This window comes from Xiphophorus maculatus, chromosome 5 (assembly GCF_002775205.1).
Source record: "Xiphophorus maculatus strain JP 163 A chromosome 5, X_maculatus-5.0-male, whole genome shotgun sequence".
NCBI lineage: Eukaryota > Metazoa > Chordata > Actinopteri > Cyprinodontiformes > Poeciliidae > Xiphophorus > Xiphophorus maculatus.
Genome location: NC_036447.1, coordinates 20,103,753 through 20,122,341, shown reverse-complemented (window position 1 = coordinate 20,122,341; position 18,589 = coordinate 20,103,753). Strand labels below are relative to the sequence as shown.

At 40.6% G+C, this 18,589-nt stretch overlaps 1 protein-coding gene across 1 annotated transcript in view; it reads left to right on the top strand.

The window, feature by feature from the left end:
• LOC102227239 (multidrug resistance-associated protein 1-like) overlaps window positions 1-18,589 on the top strand; it is a 32,436-nt gene that overhangs the window by 11,837 nt on the left and 2,010 nt on the right. Inside the window, exons 5-30 of the mRNA XM_014476038.2 lie at window positions 3,619-3,741; window positions 4,824-4,885; window positions 5,029-5,160; window positions 6,556-6,762; window positions 8,492-8,669; window positions 8,859-9,020; window positions 9,127-9,219; window positions 9,783-9,986; window positions 11,519-11,665; window positions 11,751-11,838; window positions 12,399-12,468; window positions 12,551-12,677; window positions 12,766-12,942; window positions 13,767-13,934; window positions 14,130-14,313; window positions 14,416-14,500; window positions 14,585-14,702; window positions 14,800-15,007; window positions 15,111-15,421; window positions 15,633-15,832; window positions 16,014-16,140; window positions 16,603-16,704; window positions 16,795-16,941; window positions 17,039-17,197; window positions 17,321-17,487; window positions 17,621-17,815. Coding sequence (XP_014331524.1) covers window positions 3,619-3,741; window positions 4,824-4,885; window positions 5,029-5,160; window positions 6,556-6,762; window positions 8,492-8,669; window positions 8,859-9,020; window positions 9,127-9,219; window positions 9,783-9,986; window positions 11,519-11,665; window positions 11,751-11,838; window positions 12,399-12,468; window positions 12,551-12,677; window positions 12,766-12,942; window positions 13,767-13,934; window positions 14,130-14,313; window positions 14,416-14,500; window positions 14,585-14,702; window positions 14,800-15,007; window positions 15,111-15,421; window positions 15,633-15,832; window positions 16,014-16,140; window positions 16,603-16,704; window positions 16,795-16,941; window positions 17,039-17,197; window positions 17,321-17,487; window positions 17,621-17,815 — 3,941 coding nt within the window. The remainder of the gene's footprint in view (window positions 1-3,618; window positions 3,742-4,823; window positions 4,886-5,028; window positions 5,161-6,555; window positions 6,763-8,491; window positions 8,670-8,858; window positions 9,021-9,126; window positions 9,220-9,782; window positions 9,987-11,518; window positions 11,666-11,750; window positions 11,839-12,398; window positions 12,469-12,550; window positions 12,678-12,765; window positions 12,943-13,766; window positions 13,935-14,129; window positions 14,314-14,415; window positions 14,501-14,584; window positions 14,703-14,799; window positions 15,008-15,110; window positions 15,422-15,632; window positions 15,833-16,013; window positions 16,141-16,602; window positions 16,705-16,794; window positions 16,942-17,038; window positions 17,198-17,320; window positions 17,488-17,620; window positions 17,816-18,589) is intronic.

Below are 18,589 nucleotides of genomic sequence, written 5' to 3'. Positions count from 1 at the left end.
AACGCTGGTGAGACATGGCAGCCCAGGGTCAGACCAGAGAAAAGTCAGCGCTGTGTTTATGGGGCTGCACCGCTGTAAACACAGTCAGATGAAAATGTATGCATCCACACATAATACAAAGCCATTTGCAGCTTAGATGCAGACATTTTCATTTTGTGCAACCACAGACGTGAACACAGTGGACATATACCGACACCTCCTATATTCTTAGCCTCCAAGTTCCAGGTTTGACAGGCCTCTTTTACAGCTATAGTAACAACAACTGCTTAAGGTCTGAATTTAAAACACTAACTCATTAAATGAAACATCCTTCCCTTAAAGACTGTGATTAAATATAATGCGACAGGTACCTGGATTATGCACATTTGAATGTCAGAAGTCTAAAAGAGCCTTGGAAAAAGTATTAACTCCCTTCAGTCTTTTTACATTTTGTCAAATTACAGATACTAATATAAATTTAGAATTAGGGATTTAAGTGATATACCAACGAAAGTTGCACGTAATTTGTAAGCTGGAAGGAAGCAGATGCATGGCTTTCCATTTTTGTGCGGAGCGCAATTATATTATCTCACAGTAAAAAAAATATCAACAGCACAGTTGTGTGCTTAAATATTATAGGGTTAGGGTAATCAATCAAATCAAAACCAATTTTATCTGTAATCTGCCAAATAACATCAACATAAAAACATCAATGTAATTTGGGTTCAATATTATTTAATCTTGGAAACTGAATGCAGGCACTACTATTAATATTTTAACATTTTGTTAATGCCAGAGTGTATCTTATCAATACGCTCTGGCACAGCCAGCCCCTTAAGGACATTTATGTCCCAAAATGAAATGGATTTGACACCCCTGATAGAAAGGACTAGATAGCTAATACCAACATTGCTATAAAGTAAAAGTGGGGTCTGTGGGTGGATGGTAAGTAGTCAGTACCTTAACAGCAGAGGACAGCCTGAGTCAGTAGAATCAGAACAAAATCACTAAGCTTGGTGTTGATCTATGTTTTCTGTTAATTATAATCTTGGTTTAGCAAATATATTTTTTTACTTTAAGCCTATCAGACTTTAATTAAAAGTTAAATGAAATTAAAAATTATAGCTGAAGCAAACTTGGGTGAATTTTTAAATTAAAGTCAGGATGTTTTCACTACAATTGCATTACAGTATGATAGTTCAAGGTATGATTTAGCTTTTCTTTTTTGACTTTGAGCCATTATCACAGATCTCAAACTGCATCAGTTTAATATAATATTAACCTCTAAATTTTCACCAAACTTTTTAACTTCTTTATATATAGATCTCTTTCTTGCTATTTCCAAATGGATTCTAAACTGTTTATGCAAAGAAGAAAAAGTTGAAGCACAGATTGGCAGTTTTCTTACCTGTCAACATCTAAGCTTACATAATACCATATTTTTAACATTTACCACTAAAGCCGCTAATTCTTGTTATGACATTGATGCCTCTAGTTGACAGGGTTCATGTTTGTGGACCTTGGCCATTCTTAGCCAGCTGACCTACATTTTTCCCACTCGCTGCCTGACCGAATCGGCTGTTTGTCACTGTGTGGCCAGATCCATTTGCCCCCTTTATATCTGCTTTCTGGGCATGGCACCATGCTTCTCAACGAAAAAAGAGTTTTACTGTTTGCAGCGGCTGCCACTTTGTCACACACACAAGCACAAATGCTGGTACTGCTGCTCAACAGGCTGGCTGTGGCAACAGCATTTACCCAGTGGTAAACAATGCATGCTGCCAGAAGCCACAGATTCTGTACGTCAAGAATAACATACACATCCTGCTTTTGACAAAAGCCTCTGAGTGGTTAATATTAAAGCTGCTCCCATGATTGGAAGTGAGGGTGCTGGTTTGCAAAACCACAATTTCCCTATTTACAGATACGGGCCCTTTGCGTGACTGAGAGGCAGCTCCAGCTTTTGCTTCATTTATATAAAGTACACCAATAAAACTGTTGGGTTTTCACCCTGACGTTGCTTACAAGTCCAAATTAATCTTTATTGAGTCTGTGATCTTGGTATATAAACCTTCCACTGCTGTACGATGTGGAAGGCGAGCCAAAGCCATATGAGGAATTTGGTGGTTTTGCAAAATGGGACACAAAATAGGACGTGCGATGAATTACCCCATATTCTACAGGATGTTCTCAATTTTCTTAAAGCTGAAAGTTGAAAAAACAGTCAAGCACCATCTAATTGTACTAAAAATACATTTTGTTTACGTTTACGGTCATTAGCATAGGAAGTAAAGCAACGGCGGTGGCTGAACAACCATTCTTCTCTATTGTGGTGGCTGATATATGTGGCAGCTCAAGTCCACTTTAACTTTACCCAAGCAGTAATAATAAAAGTAATAACATGAAAATATAAAATAGAAATAAAATGCAGGTGAAAAGATTATATTTTTTATGTCGTTAATGTTAGCACCGCAGCACAGCTAGCTGGAGCAGGAAGTTAAAAACTTTGTTAAAACTTTCATGAGCCACTACTATAAAACTCATGGACTTGTTCCTGACCTAATTATTGGTTTCAGTCCTGTGGCGGTCATTTAGCCAGATAATTACATCAATGAAGGTTTTCAGTATTTTATTATGTGTTTGTTTGTGTTTTAATGCAAAAATGTTGCATTAAAATAGGTGATAACAAGCCACCACCAGCAACATTTGTTTGGAGGGGAAAGCTAAGAATTGTCATTTTTGGTTTGTTTTTCAGAAATAAGTTAGTCCAGTTTAGATTTGATAAGTCTAAGTATTTTTAGCTTTGAAAAAAGATGATTAATTGCAACTAATTGGCAGTCCAGATTCCTCAAAAAGCTGTAAAATACATAAATTGCTTGTGAAGTTGCAGTCAGTAGTTACCCAGTTGCAGTATTGTCACATGTCAACCTTCATTCAGTGCAGCAGTTTCCAAATCAGCTTTGGAAAAGTCTACTTCAGATTTTGAATAAGAAGTTGGCCAGTTGCTGTTTTCTCACAGTGGTGACAACCCAGCCTTACTATAGCTCAAAGAAACGGGTGGCTCTTTGGGCTCTTCTGTTGGCTTCAAGTTGTGTCTAACCAATCCACCCATTCTCCACTGACCTCTGACATCAACAAGACACTTTGGCCCACACAACTGCTGATCACTGGATATTTTCTCTTTTTCAGCCTGTCTGAAAACCCAAAAGGTGGTTTGCAGTCCTGAAAATCCCAGTGAATCAGCAGTTTGTGAAACACCCAACCCAGCCCATCTGGCACCAATAACCATGCCACATTCGAAGTCACTTAAATCTCCCTTTTCCCTCATTCCAGTCCTCTGTTTGGACTTCACCAAGTCAACTTCACCATGTTCAGATGCTTAATTGGATTCAGTTGCTGCCATGCGGCTGATTTCTTATTTGTGCCAAGTGGCCAGTGAGCCTTGTAGACACCTTACATGTAGACTTTATTTTATCAAACAATAAAGTCAAGTCTACATTGTCACAATTTTCGTTTCTGCAAGTCTCCTTCCCTGAGTGGCACTAGATTACTCAGCTAAATTTAAGAGGAGTGACTAAACTTGTCATTCCCAGAATTTAAAAAATCTTCAGCTCCTTTAATCTGTATTTTATTTTTCAGGGCATTGCTTCTGATATTGTACGGTACCTCGCCTTCTTCTCCTACTTCTCGATCCAACTGGCCCAGCTCTTCCTGTGCTGTTTTGCGGATCGGCCTCCACAAGGAAAACCCGTCTTGGAAAAGGTAGGCTGAAATGAGTGTATCCCACTTCCGGTTTTTACATCTATGATGACACAATACCCAGGAAGCAAAAACACCAAAGTGGCTATTTTGTGGGTTTTCTTTTTCTTTTTTTTACTTTTGTTGTCAAGACAGTTTTGCCTTTTGCAGGAAGTGATGTGGTCCGCCTCCCCCCTCATTCCTCTTACACTTAACAACTTCCTACAAGAGGAGTGTGAATGAGTGTATGCGTGTGTTTGACACGGAGCTCCTGCATACCTTTATAATAACTCATACGCTTTGTGAAATAACAACGTGACTAGCTGTGTGGACTTTGTGGCCACACAACAGGAAAGCCATTGCTTAACACAGATCTCACTGTGCCATCAAACCATGATAGACTAAAGTTTTCGACTCCTGACAGCTGACAGATGAATGAAAATGAGCTCCTTATCAATCAAAGTGCCATATGATGTTATATTTCCCTGGTGACAGAGTGTCAGAAGAGCTAGAAAAGTCCCTAACCCATTCCAGCCTGGCGGTGAGGAACTGTGGGGTGCAAGAGCCAAAGTTTGGCGTGGTGGACACACCCAGTGGTGTGTCCTCCTAGTTTTTTCTCCTCCACCTCCTCTCTTTCCTGTGCTCTGGTTAGAGTTACTCACATGAAGACAGGAAGTCCGGAGATAAAAAAGTAAAACTGTCATAATGAAGAGCAAAAACACCCGGAAAAGGGGGCGGGAGGGAGGAGGAGATGCCATGAAGTCTGTGTCAGAAAAACCCAATGTTTCTTCATGAAGTGTGTATGTGCGTGCGTGTCCGTGTGTTGGAAAGTTTGCGATGACATAATTCCGCTCTGTCTGCGTTAGACCTCAAAACATCATCTTTCCCCCTATTTATTCTGCTCTCTGGGAGTTCATGGCCTCCACTCCACAGAGCGGACCACCTGAGTTTACCGGCTTGTTTACAGACGTTAGTGTTCCCAAACACACCCCTCACAAGCACAGCATTCAACCATCAGCCAGCTGCGTGTGTTTCCAAAAAAACCTCTTAGTGGTGAGCATTTTCTGCAAAACCAACTATCAAGTCTGGTCTTTAATCTGTTGCAGAACCCTTGTCCCGTGGAAGATGCCTCTTTCCTGTCAAAGATTCTCTTCTGGTGGTTCACTGGGTAAGACGGTTTTTTAAAAACCTCTCATTTTTTTCCACGCATAATGACTCACTTACTGGCAGCAGTTTTTACTTGTTTACAATAATGTGTGTTTTGATGATGGACCTCGGTGTGTGAAGCGTCTGCCTTGTGACCTCTCTCAGGCTCGTCGTCAAAGGGTATCGCACCCCACTGGAAGCAGAAGATCTGTGGACCCTGAGAAAGGAAGACACGTCGCACAAGATCATCTCCGAGCTTCAGCAGGACTGGACAGATGAATGCGCCAAGCTCCAAAAGTGAGAACTAGAAATTGACCAATAGTGATGATCATGACGTGAGCGCATTGGCTTTTAATTTCAATTTTCACCGACATAGGCACGTATCTCAGATGACAAGAAATCTTTTGAAATGTAAGATTTACTTCCGTTTGCAACATTAAATATAGAACCGTTTAAAAGTAGTCGCGTTTTACATTTTGTACTGTTTTTAATTACACATTTCTCCGTATCTCATTAGGATTTTTATGGGACAGCCTACACAGGGAAATAATTAATGATTTGAAAAATTTTATTAGAAGCAAAAGGTCTGGAAAGTGTCACAAGATGTTTTTGTCCACATTAACAGACTGCATTTAGGTGAAGAAGCCAGGAGGCCCATGGTCATTCTGGAGGAACTATAGACACACAAAAAAAACACAATTATCAAAGGAAAACCATAAAAAAATTTTGCTGGTTGCACATTTCTACTGTTTGGTGGTGATGGTATCATGCTGTGAGGATATATTTTTTAGTTGCTCAAGTCTAGTGTAGTGAGTAGTCAGTATCCTGCCTGCACTGGAAAGCATGTAAAAAGCATGAATGTTTCCCAAAACTCTACACGAAAAGGATGTTATACTCGTCCTCACACTTGGTGTATAAAATCATAATAAAATGTATTAGAGTTTATTATTATTGTAATGTCAGAAAAGTGAAAGAAAATCCAGGTCTGTGAATTGTGTTGTGTCTTTGAGAAACATCTGTTGTGAAATACAAATCCTCTGTCAGACTTGACAGACTGAAACATGTCTGATCTGGTCCTTACTTTGTCAGAGTTTATGAATATGCTTAGTTACCTTTAAAGTTTATGAATTTGGTTTGTTGCTTCTTTGCAAAGACAAAAACTTGCCAAGCAACAGAGGAACACATGCTATAAGTCTTGTGGGAGTTTTTTGGCATTAAAGCTCAAACTATTGTCATAGGTCCACATCCAAAGATTCAGTACAGGTTTATAATCTTGTTTTATGTCCCTCCTGGCACACGTCCAGTAGAGTTAATGAGCAGACATGTGGCTGCGTCTAAGTGAAAATCGGGATCTCTCAAGGACAAACATTTGGGTCTAAAAAACAAAGAGAGCAAGCAACCACTTGAGGACAAAGATAATGCAATGTCATTACAGGAACCCTGAATCATTTTTGAAGCTCGTTAACATAACCCACATCTTTGAAAATCCATCGTTAAGTGTAATTATTATTTGCAAACATACTTTCCACAGCTGTTGATGAATTACTTGGTTAATCGGTGAGGGCAGGAAAATCTAACGTTTTATTGCTGTCTGTTTTAAGCAGCCAACACCAGCTTTGTGCATCTCTGAGACTAATTTCTTGCCTGTAACTATTTTGTTTTTGGATTTTTTTTTTTTTCTCCCTCATGCAGGCAGCAGAAAGCCTTGGCGTCAGGCGCAGCTCTGGGCAGCCGGCTGCCAGACCAGGCTCAGCTCCTCAGGAAGCTGCAGAAGGAACAGAGCTCTGGCTTTTTCCTGCTGAGGACGCTGGCACGCAAGTTCGGCCCATACTTCTTGACAGGCACCTTGTGCATCATATTTCATGATGCCTTCATGTTCGCCATCCCTCAGGTCTTGAGGTAAAAATTTCAAGAAATGAAATTTTTCATTTGATATTACTCAGGGAACGATCTGTGGTGTACCACATACCTCAAAGCAGCTGTTGTTAATTTTAACGACAAGCTACAAAAACTGCTGGGAATAGTTTATCTGAAGTTTTTAGTTTTCTTCAGTGCAGAACGTTGAAATCTATGTCTTGAAAAGTGCTGTATTAATAAAGTTTTAATTACTTTTATCTTTAACTAAAGATGAGCAACACATTCAACTGCAAGAATTAGTTTTATGCATGCAACTCTGTAAATTATCTGGACAGAGTTACTGCCTTCTTTAGTTCTACAAACTAAATGTGCTGAAAGCTGCAACAAAATCTGTCCAAACTTTATTTCAAGCCAAAAAAAAAAAAAAAGAAATCAACATATTTCCTCTTAACTGAGATTTCAGTTTAGATGAGATCCTTGGCTGAAAGCCGATCATTCCAGTTCTGATATTTTAAACAAAAAGTCACCATTCTACACAAATAGATAAAAGCACAGCTATAGACAGTGTCTTCTTGAAAATGCCAGATAAGTTCTACTGTACACAACATCAGGCACTAGGAGCTTTTCTACGCATTCAGTCTTTTGTTTCCCATCACACATCCACTTGACCCAAATTTCTTGCAGTAAAGATCAATCTTTATTTCACAGCACACAGTTCTAGTAAAACCCAGAGTAGCATTTTGGACAATCAAACCTTTTAGATTTGTGATTGTATACAGACATCTATGGTCTTTATGGAGTAATGTTGACTCCAACATGAAGGTCTGCACTGTAGTTCCTTTACTTTGTGCAGCCATATTTTGAACAGTTGGATTAGAGATGTGTCTGTAGATATGTTTTTTTGGGGGGGCAGCTATTTCTTACACTAATGAAGATCAACACACATCTTCCTTACTTGAATTGCATGTTAGCTAAAGTTAGCTAAAAATAACAATAAAGCATGTCAGGATAATGTATTTTAAAGGAGCTCTTGGGAGTGCAAACAAGGCTAGCACTAGTGACTCTGTAGAAAAAAAAATTTATAAAATAAAATACAGTCATTATTTTTTAATGTGAGTGTTTTTCCCCCACTGGCAAAAAAGTTGGTGCAGTAAAATATTATTTTATTTCAAGACTTTTTGTGCATAATTACCAGCGGGTTACCAGTACTTGTGCTTCCATGATTTATAACTTAATCGATAAAATAAAACCAGGAGCTGGCAGCGGTGAAAACAGGTCACGACTGACCCACCACCAGCTGCCTCGCCACCCCACCAATCAGACTGGAATGTTGTTGTTCATGCTGCGCGCCGAATCAGTGGAAGTGATAATTACGGTCGTGGAGCTGTGAGTGAGAGGAGCAGGCGAGACCACAGCCCTGAGTGCTCCAGTAAAGGAAGGACGAGGCTAGAGGAACGGAGAAAGGGCTCTAAATGGCAGAAATGCTGTCGGACCACAATAAGAGAGCCGCAGGCCAAGTGTGAGTGCAGCCCGGCCGCAGCCTGAGCGCCATTGTGCAACGCGAGCTGCTTCCAGCCGGCCAGTCAACCAGAAGCCACAGCGGTGCTCAGTATCAAACTGAAAAGAAAATATGTTGACACAATACAAGCCTGTTTCTGTCTGCTTAGCTTTGTGTTTTCAGGGGGAAAAAAAGAAATACGTCTGTCACACCTTGTTTCTTGATGTTTTCAACAAAATAGTCAATTCATGTTTTACTTCTCTTTGTCCTCAGTCTTCTTCTGGGCTTCATGAGGGATGAAGACGCTCCTCTGTGGAAGGGTTACTTCTACGCCACCTTGATGTTCCTCCTCTCCTGCCTCCAGTCCCTTTTCAACCATCAGTACATGTACACCTGCTTCACGGTCGGCATGAGGGTGAAGACAGCCGTTATGGGCTTGGTTTACAGGAAGGTGAGTAACTCCCCACTACTTCTTGGCATAAACAGGAGATCTGTTTCGTTTCAGGCTGAAAACGGCTAACAGTGTATGATTAAATGCCTTTATAAGGGTGACTGATGTTGTGTAGTCTTTACAAGAGTATATAAAATGATATTGTTTACTGAAAGTGTTTGGTTGGAATGTCTCTTGCTGTCTATCCAGTCTCTGGTGATAAACAGCTCTGCCAGGAGGACCTGCACCGTGGGTGAGATAGTGAATCTGGTCTCGGCAGACACTCAGAAGCTCATGGACTTTGTGGTCTACTTTAACGCTGTCTGGCTGGCTCCTATCGAGATCGCTCTTTGTCTCTTCTTCCTCTGGCAGGTGTGTGGAAATGTAATGTTTTCTCAGTGGCTTCCATTCATTCAGTTTAGCTCAACAATGTCTTGACGGCTTTTCTCTTTTTTTTTCTTTTTTGTTTTTTCACCAGCATCTAGGCCCGTCTGCTTTGGCAGGAATCACCACTGTCATTCTCATTTTCCCGCTCAATGGATTCATTGCAAAGAAAAGGAGCAAGCTCCAGGTAAAGCCAGGAATCCCTCCACAGTGGGTCAGACATCAGGAACATCCCATCACGTGGGGGAGGGGATTTTGTGTGTGGAGGGGGGGTTTGCCACAGCTGGTTTAGATAGTGGCTGAAGAGCTGCGTGGGTGTTTGGCCTGAGTGCTACATTCTCTCTTGTCCTTTTGATGTCTGGCTCATATAATGCGCTTGAAAAACAATGACAGGAAAGGGTGGGCAGTAGCAAGACATAATTTTTCATTTCTCTGGAAAAACAACAGACGGCTTCTGTAAATTTAGATGCCAGTTTAATCGAAAATTTGTCTTGAGTGCAGAGACCGCATTCCTGCCCCTTTGTTGTTTTCTTGTAATAAAAGAAAATAACTAAAATGTTACAAGTAACAAATTCCTACTGAATTAGACAATTTCTGTGGTGTTCAGAGGAGACTACTGCTGCTATTATGAGGGCAGACAAGCTGGTGTACGCGAAGGAATGCACTCGCTTTGGTGTGGTGTTTGTCAATTCACTGCTTTGGCTTACGATGGGTAATAAAATAGTAAAAGTTTTATCATCTGGTCAACAGGAGATTCAAATGAAGTTCATGGATGGCCGCATCAGACTGATGAACGAGATCCTGAATGGAATAAAGATCCTGAAGTTTTATGCCTGGGAGAAGGCGTTCCTGGAGCAGGTTTTGGGCTACAGAGAGAAAGAGCTCAAGGCCCTGAAAAAATCTCAGATTCTTTATTCCATCTCCATCGCCTCATTCAACTCGTCCTCTTTCTTGGTAAGAAAACTAAAAGGGAAGACCTGCTAATTCAGGCATTAACGCAATGATGCTCGCAGGCTCAGTCAGCTCCACATTGATTGCACAAGATTGCAACAGAACTGAGTCTGAGATTAAGCAGAGAGTTCACAAACTCCTAGACAAATGAAAATTACATCTTTTGTATGCTTTAACTCACATATTCTTAAGGGTAAATATTGCTGACTGAGATTCAGTGCTGTGCAAAAGTCATGAGTCGTCCTTCATCTTACTTGCTTCTTAGCAGAGAGAGCTTCTTGTAATCTGTGAATGTGATCAACAGTTCTTCAGACTTCGTAAATGTATTTTTAACATTTGCTTTTAACTTTTTTTATTTTAGTGTTGCACCTAACATTCCAAAAAACAAAATATTTTTTGTCAAGACACTTGAACTATGAAAAAAGCTCCCAGATGGAAATGATAACTTGGTGAAAAACGAATCGAATCAGATTTAGTTTGCACTTAACAATATGGCACAAAACCCCATATTTTCACTGAGCTAGTGAACAGTACACAGGCATCAGAGTTGTAAAATTATGAAATAGTATATTGACGGCAACAAAGTGATCCCCAACATAGTATTATTTATAATCGTGGAATGCAGAGGATGATTCACTGAAGAATGATTTGCTTGGTTTGCATGACACAACTGTATATTCATTATATGCTGATGACACAGTTCTTTATTTTTGCAAACTATTTGTTCCACTACTTATTTTAAACATTTTTAAGACAAAAACCACATTATCTAATAAGTCTGGAAATCTTGATAATGAAGGTGTACTGTGCTGCAACTGGAAAACTTTCCACTTCATTAAGATATCACATTTAAATACTATTAATCTGTCATTAGTAGATCTTCCAGATCATATTAAATGTACACTGTACAACATGTAGTCAAGGTTATGGACAAGGTCTGGTTAAAAGAAATAACTGAAGGAGTCAAAGTCCAAAGAGTTTCAGAAAACATGGCAAAAAAAAGGGAAATCCCACTGTAAACTATGAGGAAAAAAGTTGGTTTCTGTCAGGAAAAACACAAAGAAATTAGAAATAAACAAAATTATCCCTGGACATCTCGGCTAAAACAACTTTGATGGCAGTTGAGCAATTTAAACAAATATAACTAAAATGTATTAAATTATTTGTAAACCCCTGTTCTCAAAATCACAAGGTAATTACTCTGCATCTCAAGATGAAAACATTATGATTCTCGGCGCATTACGCTGAAATCAGCCTCTTTTGGCTTTGGTTGCACTCGTCCTCCCAGGCGTCTGAGAGCAGGAAAGCCTGGAAAACCAGTGCAGTCAACAGGGCAGTAAATTCAGAAAGAACTGAAAGTTGACAAAAGCGCTGTCTGCGGCTTTAATCTCACTGTGGGACACAATGTTTTGACAATAAGATGAAATTACATCAAGCCTCAGCTTATCCTCAAAGATGTCTGAAAGATCATAATTCATGCAGTTTTAAACATTTCAAAGATGTGTAGATAACAGTCTCTCCTGTTCTTTTCTAAGATTGCCTTTGCCATGTTTGGAGTCTATGTGATGCTGGACGACAGAAACGTCCTGGATGCACAGAAGGTCTTTGTCTCCATGGCGCTGATAAACATCTTGAAGACTCCACTTAGCCAGCTACCATTTGCAATTAGCACAACTATGCAGGTGGGTGTAGTTTTTCTTTGGTACTCATGATTGCTCTGAGTTGTCTAAGCATTACTCTCATATTTCTTAAATTTTGATATTTCAGGCTCTAGTTTCACTGAGGCGCCTGGGAAAGTACCTGTGCTCAGAGGAACTGAGAGTGGACAATGTCTCAAAGACTCTGCTGAGCCCTGGTAAGAACTACTACCACTAAACTACCCAACTAATCAACAAATCGTCCTATGAGGCTTAATGCAATGAATTCCCACAAAGTGCTCCCACTCTGCCTGAAATGCCATAATCAATAAAAAAAAACAACCCACACGGATCTTGTTGTTTATAACTGTGGAGTACCACAGCCTTGTATGGATCATATGCACTGTCACTTCCTGGGTCCCCGGCTGACTGGAAGATGGGGTAATTATAGGATATTCCCGTTTAGTGGTTAAACTTAAATCACAGCGTAAATTCAGACATATGATTCATCGAGGAATAAAAAGAATGAATACTGTAGTTCACTGTCTAAGATCTGTCAACACTTCCTGAGACGGCTTGTGAAAAGACAACGGCTCCCTGTAATTTGCCTGATTAAGAAAATTCACTTGTAATTACGCCCAGACAGCACTCTGATGAGAAACTTCAAGGGGGAAGCTGCTTTTTTTGGAACATTTGTTGCGTATTTTAAAAGAACACATCCCTTCTATTGCAGGTTTTTTTTTTGGTAATTTTAGTTGATTCTTCTTTCCTTGTTTAGATGGTGAAGATGTGATGATAGAGAGTGGCACTTTCAGCTGGACTCCAGAAGGTCCTCCATGCCTCAAACGGTATGAATCAAAGGATGAAAATAAAATCCTTGTGGTAAAATCATTGGAGTCTCACAGAGAAATTCCCCTTTTTTATTGGCAGAATAAATGTTCGTGTGCCACGAGGCTCCCTTGTTGCTGTGGTTGGACATGTGGGCAGTGGAAAGTCCTCTTTGTTGTCTGCTATGCTCGGTGAAACAGAGAAAAGAAGTGGCCAAGTCACTGTCAAGGTACACAGCTAATGTTCCATGGCAGAGAAATCTATTCATAGCCTGTGGTTTTAACAAATATTGACAGTTTCTGCATTTGTTCATGCAGGGCAGCGTAGCATACGTTCCTCAGCAGGCCTGGATCCAGAACGCCACAGTCCAAGACAACATATTATTTGGCCGTGACAAGTTGAAAACATGGTACCAGCGTGTGCTGGAGGCCTGTGCCCTACTGCCTGACCTAGACATCTTACCTGCTGGAGATGCTACAGAAATTGGAGAAAAGGTACACAATGCCCAAAACATTTTTTTCTTACTGGTACTAATTATTTGATACTTTATATTGAGTTCAGTCTATTTTTTTTTCTTAAGTAGAATAAAGATTTCTCAAATACTGAAGTGTGTTTCTAGGAAAACGTCACCAGTGAAGAAACATTCAGTCCAAGTTTGATGAGTGCCGTTTTTGTGCTTTTGAAGTCTTTATAATTTTCTAAATCTAAATGGCACCTCATACAAAAACATGCGATATTAAAAGGGAGAATATTTTTTTTAAAATTATGCAATATTCTCACAGTGTCTGGAACTTAACTTTTAATTTGTTTCTGGTAAATTCATCCAGTCCAGCAAAAATAGTCTTTTAGTTTAGCGTCAAAGCAGAAAAGAAGTTTAGCTTTGACATCAGTATAGTCTCAATGTTTGTAAAACACCTGATCTTATCTGTCACTTTCTCAACTTTTCTTATTTCTAACCTAAGCTTTTATTGTTGTCAACCAGCCAATTTTGTGGTCTCTCCATTTACCCAAGGGGACTTCTTCCAACATACTTTCTTATGTCAAACTCAGAGTTTCAGAAGTACAATGGGTACAGGGTGTTGAGCTTGAAGCACTCACCATCATTTCTCGGGCTCATAATTATAACTTACACTTACTTCACCAGAAAAAGTCACATGCTGACAGCAGCTGGAAAGTGCTTTGCAAGACACATTACTTAGGCAAGAAATATTGTGGCGCCTTCATATTCCAACATGTCATTATACACATGCTGTTCAATTTTTCAAAATCTTCATCAATGTTTTGTTTTTTAAAATTATTATTATTATTTCTAATGCAGGGACTTAACCTGTCAGGGGGGCAAAAGCAGAGGGTGAGTCTGGCCAGAGCTGTCTACAGAAAGGCCGATGTGTACCTGCTGGACGATCCACTTTCTGCTGTTGATGCTCATGTGGGTCAACACATCTTTGACAGAGTCATTGGGCCAAAAGGAGTCCTTAGAGACAAGGTAACACCAGACAATAAAAAAAAAATGTCTACACACAGCCAAGCACAGTTTTACACCTAAACCAACAATTTCATGCCATTATTGCCACAAACTGGAAACCACCACTTTGCTGAGTCTTTTGTTTTTTAGGCTGAGAATAGCGCTGGATTGTGCTCACATATTTTTTTTTTCTTGCTGTTGTGGTGTACTTAACAGACCCGCATACTTGTGACCCATGGTATGAGCTTCCTGCCGCAGGCTGACCTCATCCTCGTTCTGGCGGACGGCGAAATCACAGAAAGCGGCTCTTACCAGGAGCTGCTCAGCCGCCACGGCGCTTTTGCAGACTTCATTCACACTTTTGCAAGCACAGAACGGAAAGAGAGCGTCATACAGAGAGGTGCAGATGCATTTTATTGATAGATTAATTATTCATTGGGGTTTTTTCTCCAATAATCAAGATAATCATAAGCAGTCTTTAAACACATGTCCTTTTTTGCAGCTGGCTCCAGAAGATCCAACGCTCGACTCAGCATGGTTGACTTCATGCCTTTTTCTAGAGACTTGTCACAAGAGCAGCTAATCGGGTATGCAAAAACAAAACAGGAGTGAACTGAAATCCTGGGAATATTCTTACTGAAACTGACCTCTGACCTGTCTTTGTCATTCAGGGGAGACACCACTAATACCAACCTGCAAAATATGGAGCCTGTGTCTGAAACCGACCAGGATCAGATACCAGAGGACTTGGGGAAGCTGACTGAGGTGGACAAAGCTCGCACTGGACGAGTAAGTCTTAAAACACCCTGGTTGGTCAACATCTTAGCATAAGATGAGTGTGACTGGGCTTGACTCATTTGTCTTTTCTTATCTTTTTCTGTTACAGGTGAGGCTGACGTTGTACAAGAAGTACTTCAAGACCATCGGGTTGGCCATCATTATTCTCATCGTCTTCCTTTACGCCTTCCAGCAGGGCGCCTCTCTGGCCTACAACTACTGGCTTAGCATGTGGGCCGATGATCCAGTTGTTAATGGCACACAGATTGATACAGATCTCAAACTGTCTGTGTTTGGGGCTCTGGGATTTGTGCAAGGTCAGTGAGTTGGTTTAGTTTAGTGTTCCAACATTAATTCTATGTCAACTAGTTGTTGGCGACTTAATAATATTAATAATATTCTTCTCTCACAATGCTTTAGGAATTGCCATCTTTGGTACCACTGTTGCCATCTCCATCTGCGGCATCATTGCTTCCAGGCAGCTGCACATGGACCTGCTGGTCAACGTTCTCCGCTCTCCAATGTCGTTTTTCGAGAGCACGCCCAGTGGCAACCTCCTGAATCGCTTTGCTAAAGAGATCGATGCCATCGACTGCATGGTCCCTGAAGGCTTGAAAATGATGCTGAGCTATGTCTTTAAACTTCTGGAAGTCTGCATCATTGTGCTGATGGCGACGCCCTTTGCAGCTGTGATCATCCTGCCTCTTGCTTTCCTTTACGCCTTCGTCCAGGTACCTGCGGCAATAGTTCCCACAAATACGTCTTTAGAAGCAAAATCTGAATTTCTTTGCTGTATGTTATTGGAATGCTCTGGGGTCCAAAATCAACTCTGCTGACATAAATTTAACTCACATTCATTTTGAATTATGGGAAAGCCCTCTGTGCTCCTTTTTGTTGAGCCTGTGAAAGCTGGTGTTTTACTTTTCCACTGTGGGTCCACAGAGCTTCTACGTCGCCACATCCTGTCAGCTGCGCCGGCTGGAGGCTGTGAGCCGCTCGCCCATCTACACCCACTTCAATGAGACTGTGCAGGGTGCCAGCGTGATCCGAGCCTTCGGGGAGCAGCCCAGGTTCATTCTGCAGGCTAATGAAAGGGTCGACTTCAATCAAACCTCCTACTTTCCCCGCTTTGTCGCCACTCGGTGAGCAGATTTGTGTCTTTGGTCAAAGGCTTGGTTCCTGCACAGAGGAATTATAGCTTTAAGCATAGTTAATAAAATGTTAATGGGAATACCAAGAGTGTTTAGTTTCATATTGCCTCCTGTAGTATTGGCAGGTAGCAAAACTTTTCTGACCAGTGCTAAATCATTATTACATTCATAGGTGGCTGGCGGTCAATCTGGAGTTTGTGGGTAACGTTGTGGTCCTTGCTGCTGCCATTCTTTCTGTGATGGGGAGAAGCACTCTGAGTCCAGGCATTGTCGGTTTGGCTGTGTCACATTCTCTCCAGGTAGGATATTATATCTTCACACACATAGAAAAGAGCTATCGAAAGGGTTTTTCTCATTATCCTTAAAAGTGGTGTTAATTCAGTTTTTCTTCAGGCTTTTGGAAGATCTTGCAAAGGCAATGATGGGGAGTAGAAAGAAAATTAGGGAAACGGCAACAAAATCTTGAAGAAAACTTACAAAGATATCCAAAAACCTGAAGAAATACTAAGCCAGACCACCCACCGAAGATTGCAAAAAGTGTTGGCTCTTTGTAGGCAGAGGTTACTTTATACTTTTGCACAGCGGCAAACATTCTATCCAAAATTCATAAAGAACATGAGAACCTGGCAGAAGCAAGCCCAGCCCTTTTAATGTGAAACTCAGTGCCAGTTAGCTTTGAAAACATGAAAAAGTCACTGGTTTGCTTAGTTAGTAATTGGATACTGCAAGTGAAGTAAACCACACTGCACTGTGTGTTGCAGGTGACGGGAATCCTCAGCTGGATCGTACGGTCCTGGACGGACGTGGAAAATAACATTGTTTCTGTGGAGCGAGTCAATGAGTATGCTGATACTCCCAAAGAGGTCGGTGCTCCAGTTACAAGCAAACGCTCAGCAGAACACCACAGGGACTCATCTTGATCTCAACTTCCCCATTTCTGCTGTCTCTTACAGGCCAGCTGGAGTACAGAGGGCAGCTCTTTGCCTGTGGCTTGGCCCCAGAGCGGCACCATTGAGTTACAGGACTACGGGCTGCAGTACAGGAAAGGCCTGGAGCTCGCTCTAAAAGACATTACGCTGCATATTAACCCAAAAGAGAAGGTGATTTATCATCTGTTGTTTGTAATCACTAACGCTTTTTAAAATGTTGGATTGCAAAATGTTCCTATATTTACTTTCAGAAATGTTTGTTTATTAGGTTGGAATTGTGGGTAGAACAGGAGCTGGGAAGTCCTCACTTGCACTGGGAATCTTTAGGATCCTCGAGGCTGCAAAGGGAAAGATCTTTATTGACGGAGTGAATATTGCTGACATTGGACTCCATGACCTCAGATCTCGCATCACAATCATTCCTCAGGTGAAGTAGCACAGATGGAAACTAAGTTATGCCTTTGATCATGTAAACTGCCGTAGCCACACATCTTTCTTTAGGGTTAGACAAACTGTTTACAATAATAATTTCTTCTGTTCCCCTTCACAGGATCCCGTGCTTTTCTCAGGCTCCCTCAGGATGAACCTGGACCCCTTTGACACCTACACAGATGAGGAAATTTGGAGCTCTCTGGAGCTTGCTCACCTCAAGACATTTGTGTCTAATCTGCCTGATAAACTCAACTACGAATGCTCAGAAGGAGGCGAAAACCTCAGGTAAAACTTTCTATATCCGTATGATATTTTGCAACAGAGCTGCAGCACCAGACGTTCTTTTTACACGAGTCCCATAGGAGCTACTATGAAGACATCTTGAATATAATTGTGTGTCTCCACATTTTCTGTGTAGCTTGGGTCAGCGCCAGCTAGTCTGCCTGGCCAGGGCCTTGCTGCGGAAAACCAAGATCCTGGTTTTGGACGAAGCAACGGCTGCTGTGGATCTGGAAACGGACACTCTCATTCAGTCGACAATCCGCACACAGTTTGAGCACTGCACTGTGCTGACCATTGCTCACCGACTTAACACTATCATGGACTACACAAGGTACACCACCTCAGTATTCAGAGTCTGTGAAAACCAATTTATATTAAGGTGTGAATTGTTTCTCTCAAGTGCTGGTAAAATGACATGGGAAATATCTGCAGAAAGATTAAACACATTGGATGTTTTTGATAGGAAACTTTAGCTATTAGATACACCTGTAAATATTTAATCTACAGCTTCTATTTTAAAAGATTTGCCACAATTATCAAAGTAGTTTGAAAACGCAATGAATATTTTGTTAACGGATTATGGAAAAAATGTAGTAATAAAACTACTGTTTTATTTTTATTTTAGCCAATCTGGGTAAAATAATAGCAAAACGAATTTGATCGAAATGTTTTTCCTATTGATTTTAAGGATTAACAGAGTTTTTGATGCTATCTGGCATCAAACATAGGCTAAGTCTGTGTTTGGTGTACTGTCAAATCTTAGTGAATTTTGTAAGTGTCTCTGCTATGTACAAAAAGCTTTATTGCTGTCCACTGAAAGATTAATTGGAAATATCTCAAATATAGTAATACATACTTGAATGAAATTCATTTAGAGAGCAGATCAGAAGATGTGATCTTGAGTCTGAAAACATTTAACACCAGAGGGCGCTATGGGGTAGTGAATTGTGTATTACAAAATAGATGGAATGCATTTTCACTGCAGTCCTTACATTAAGTCAGAGTAATAACCTGAGGATATATTTGCCATATAAAAATAAATGCCAAAATGGGACTGGCTTATGAGGGAAAATATTAAAAGCTGACTTTTAAACTAAAACCTACC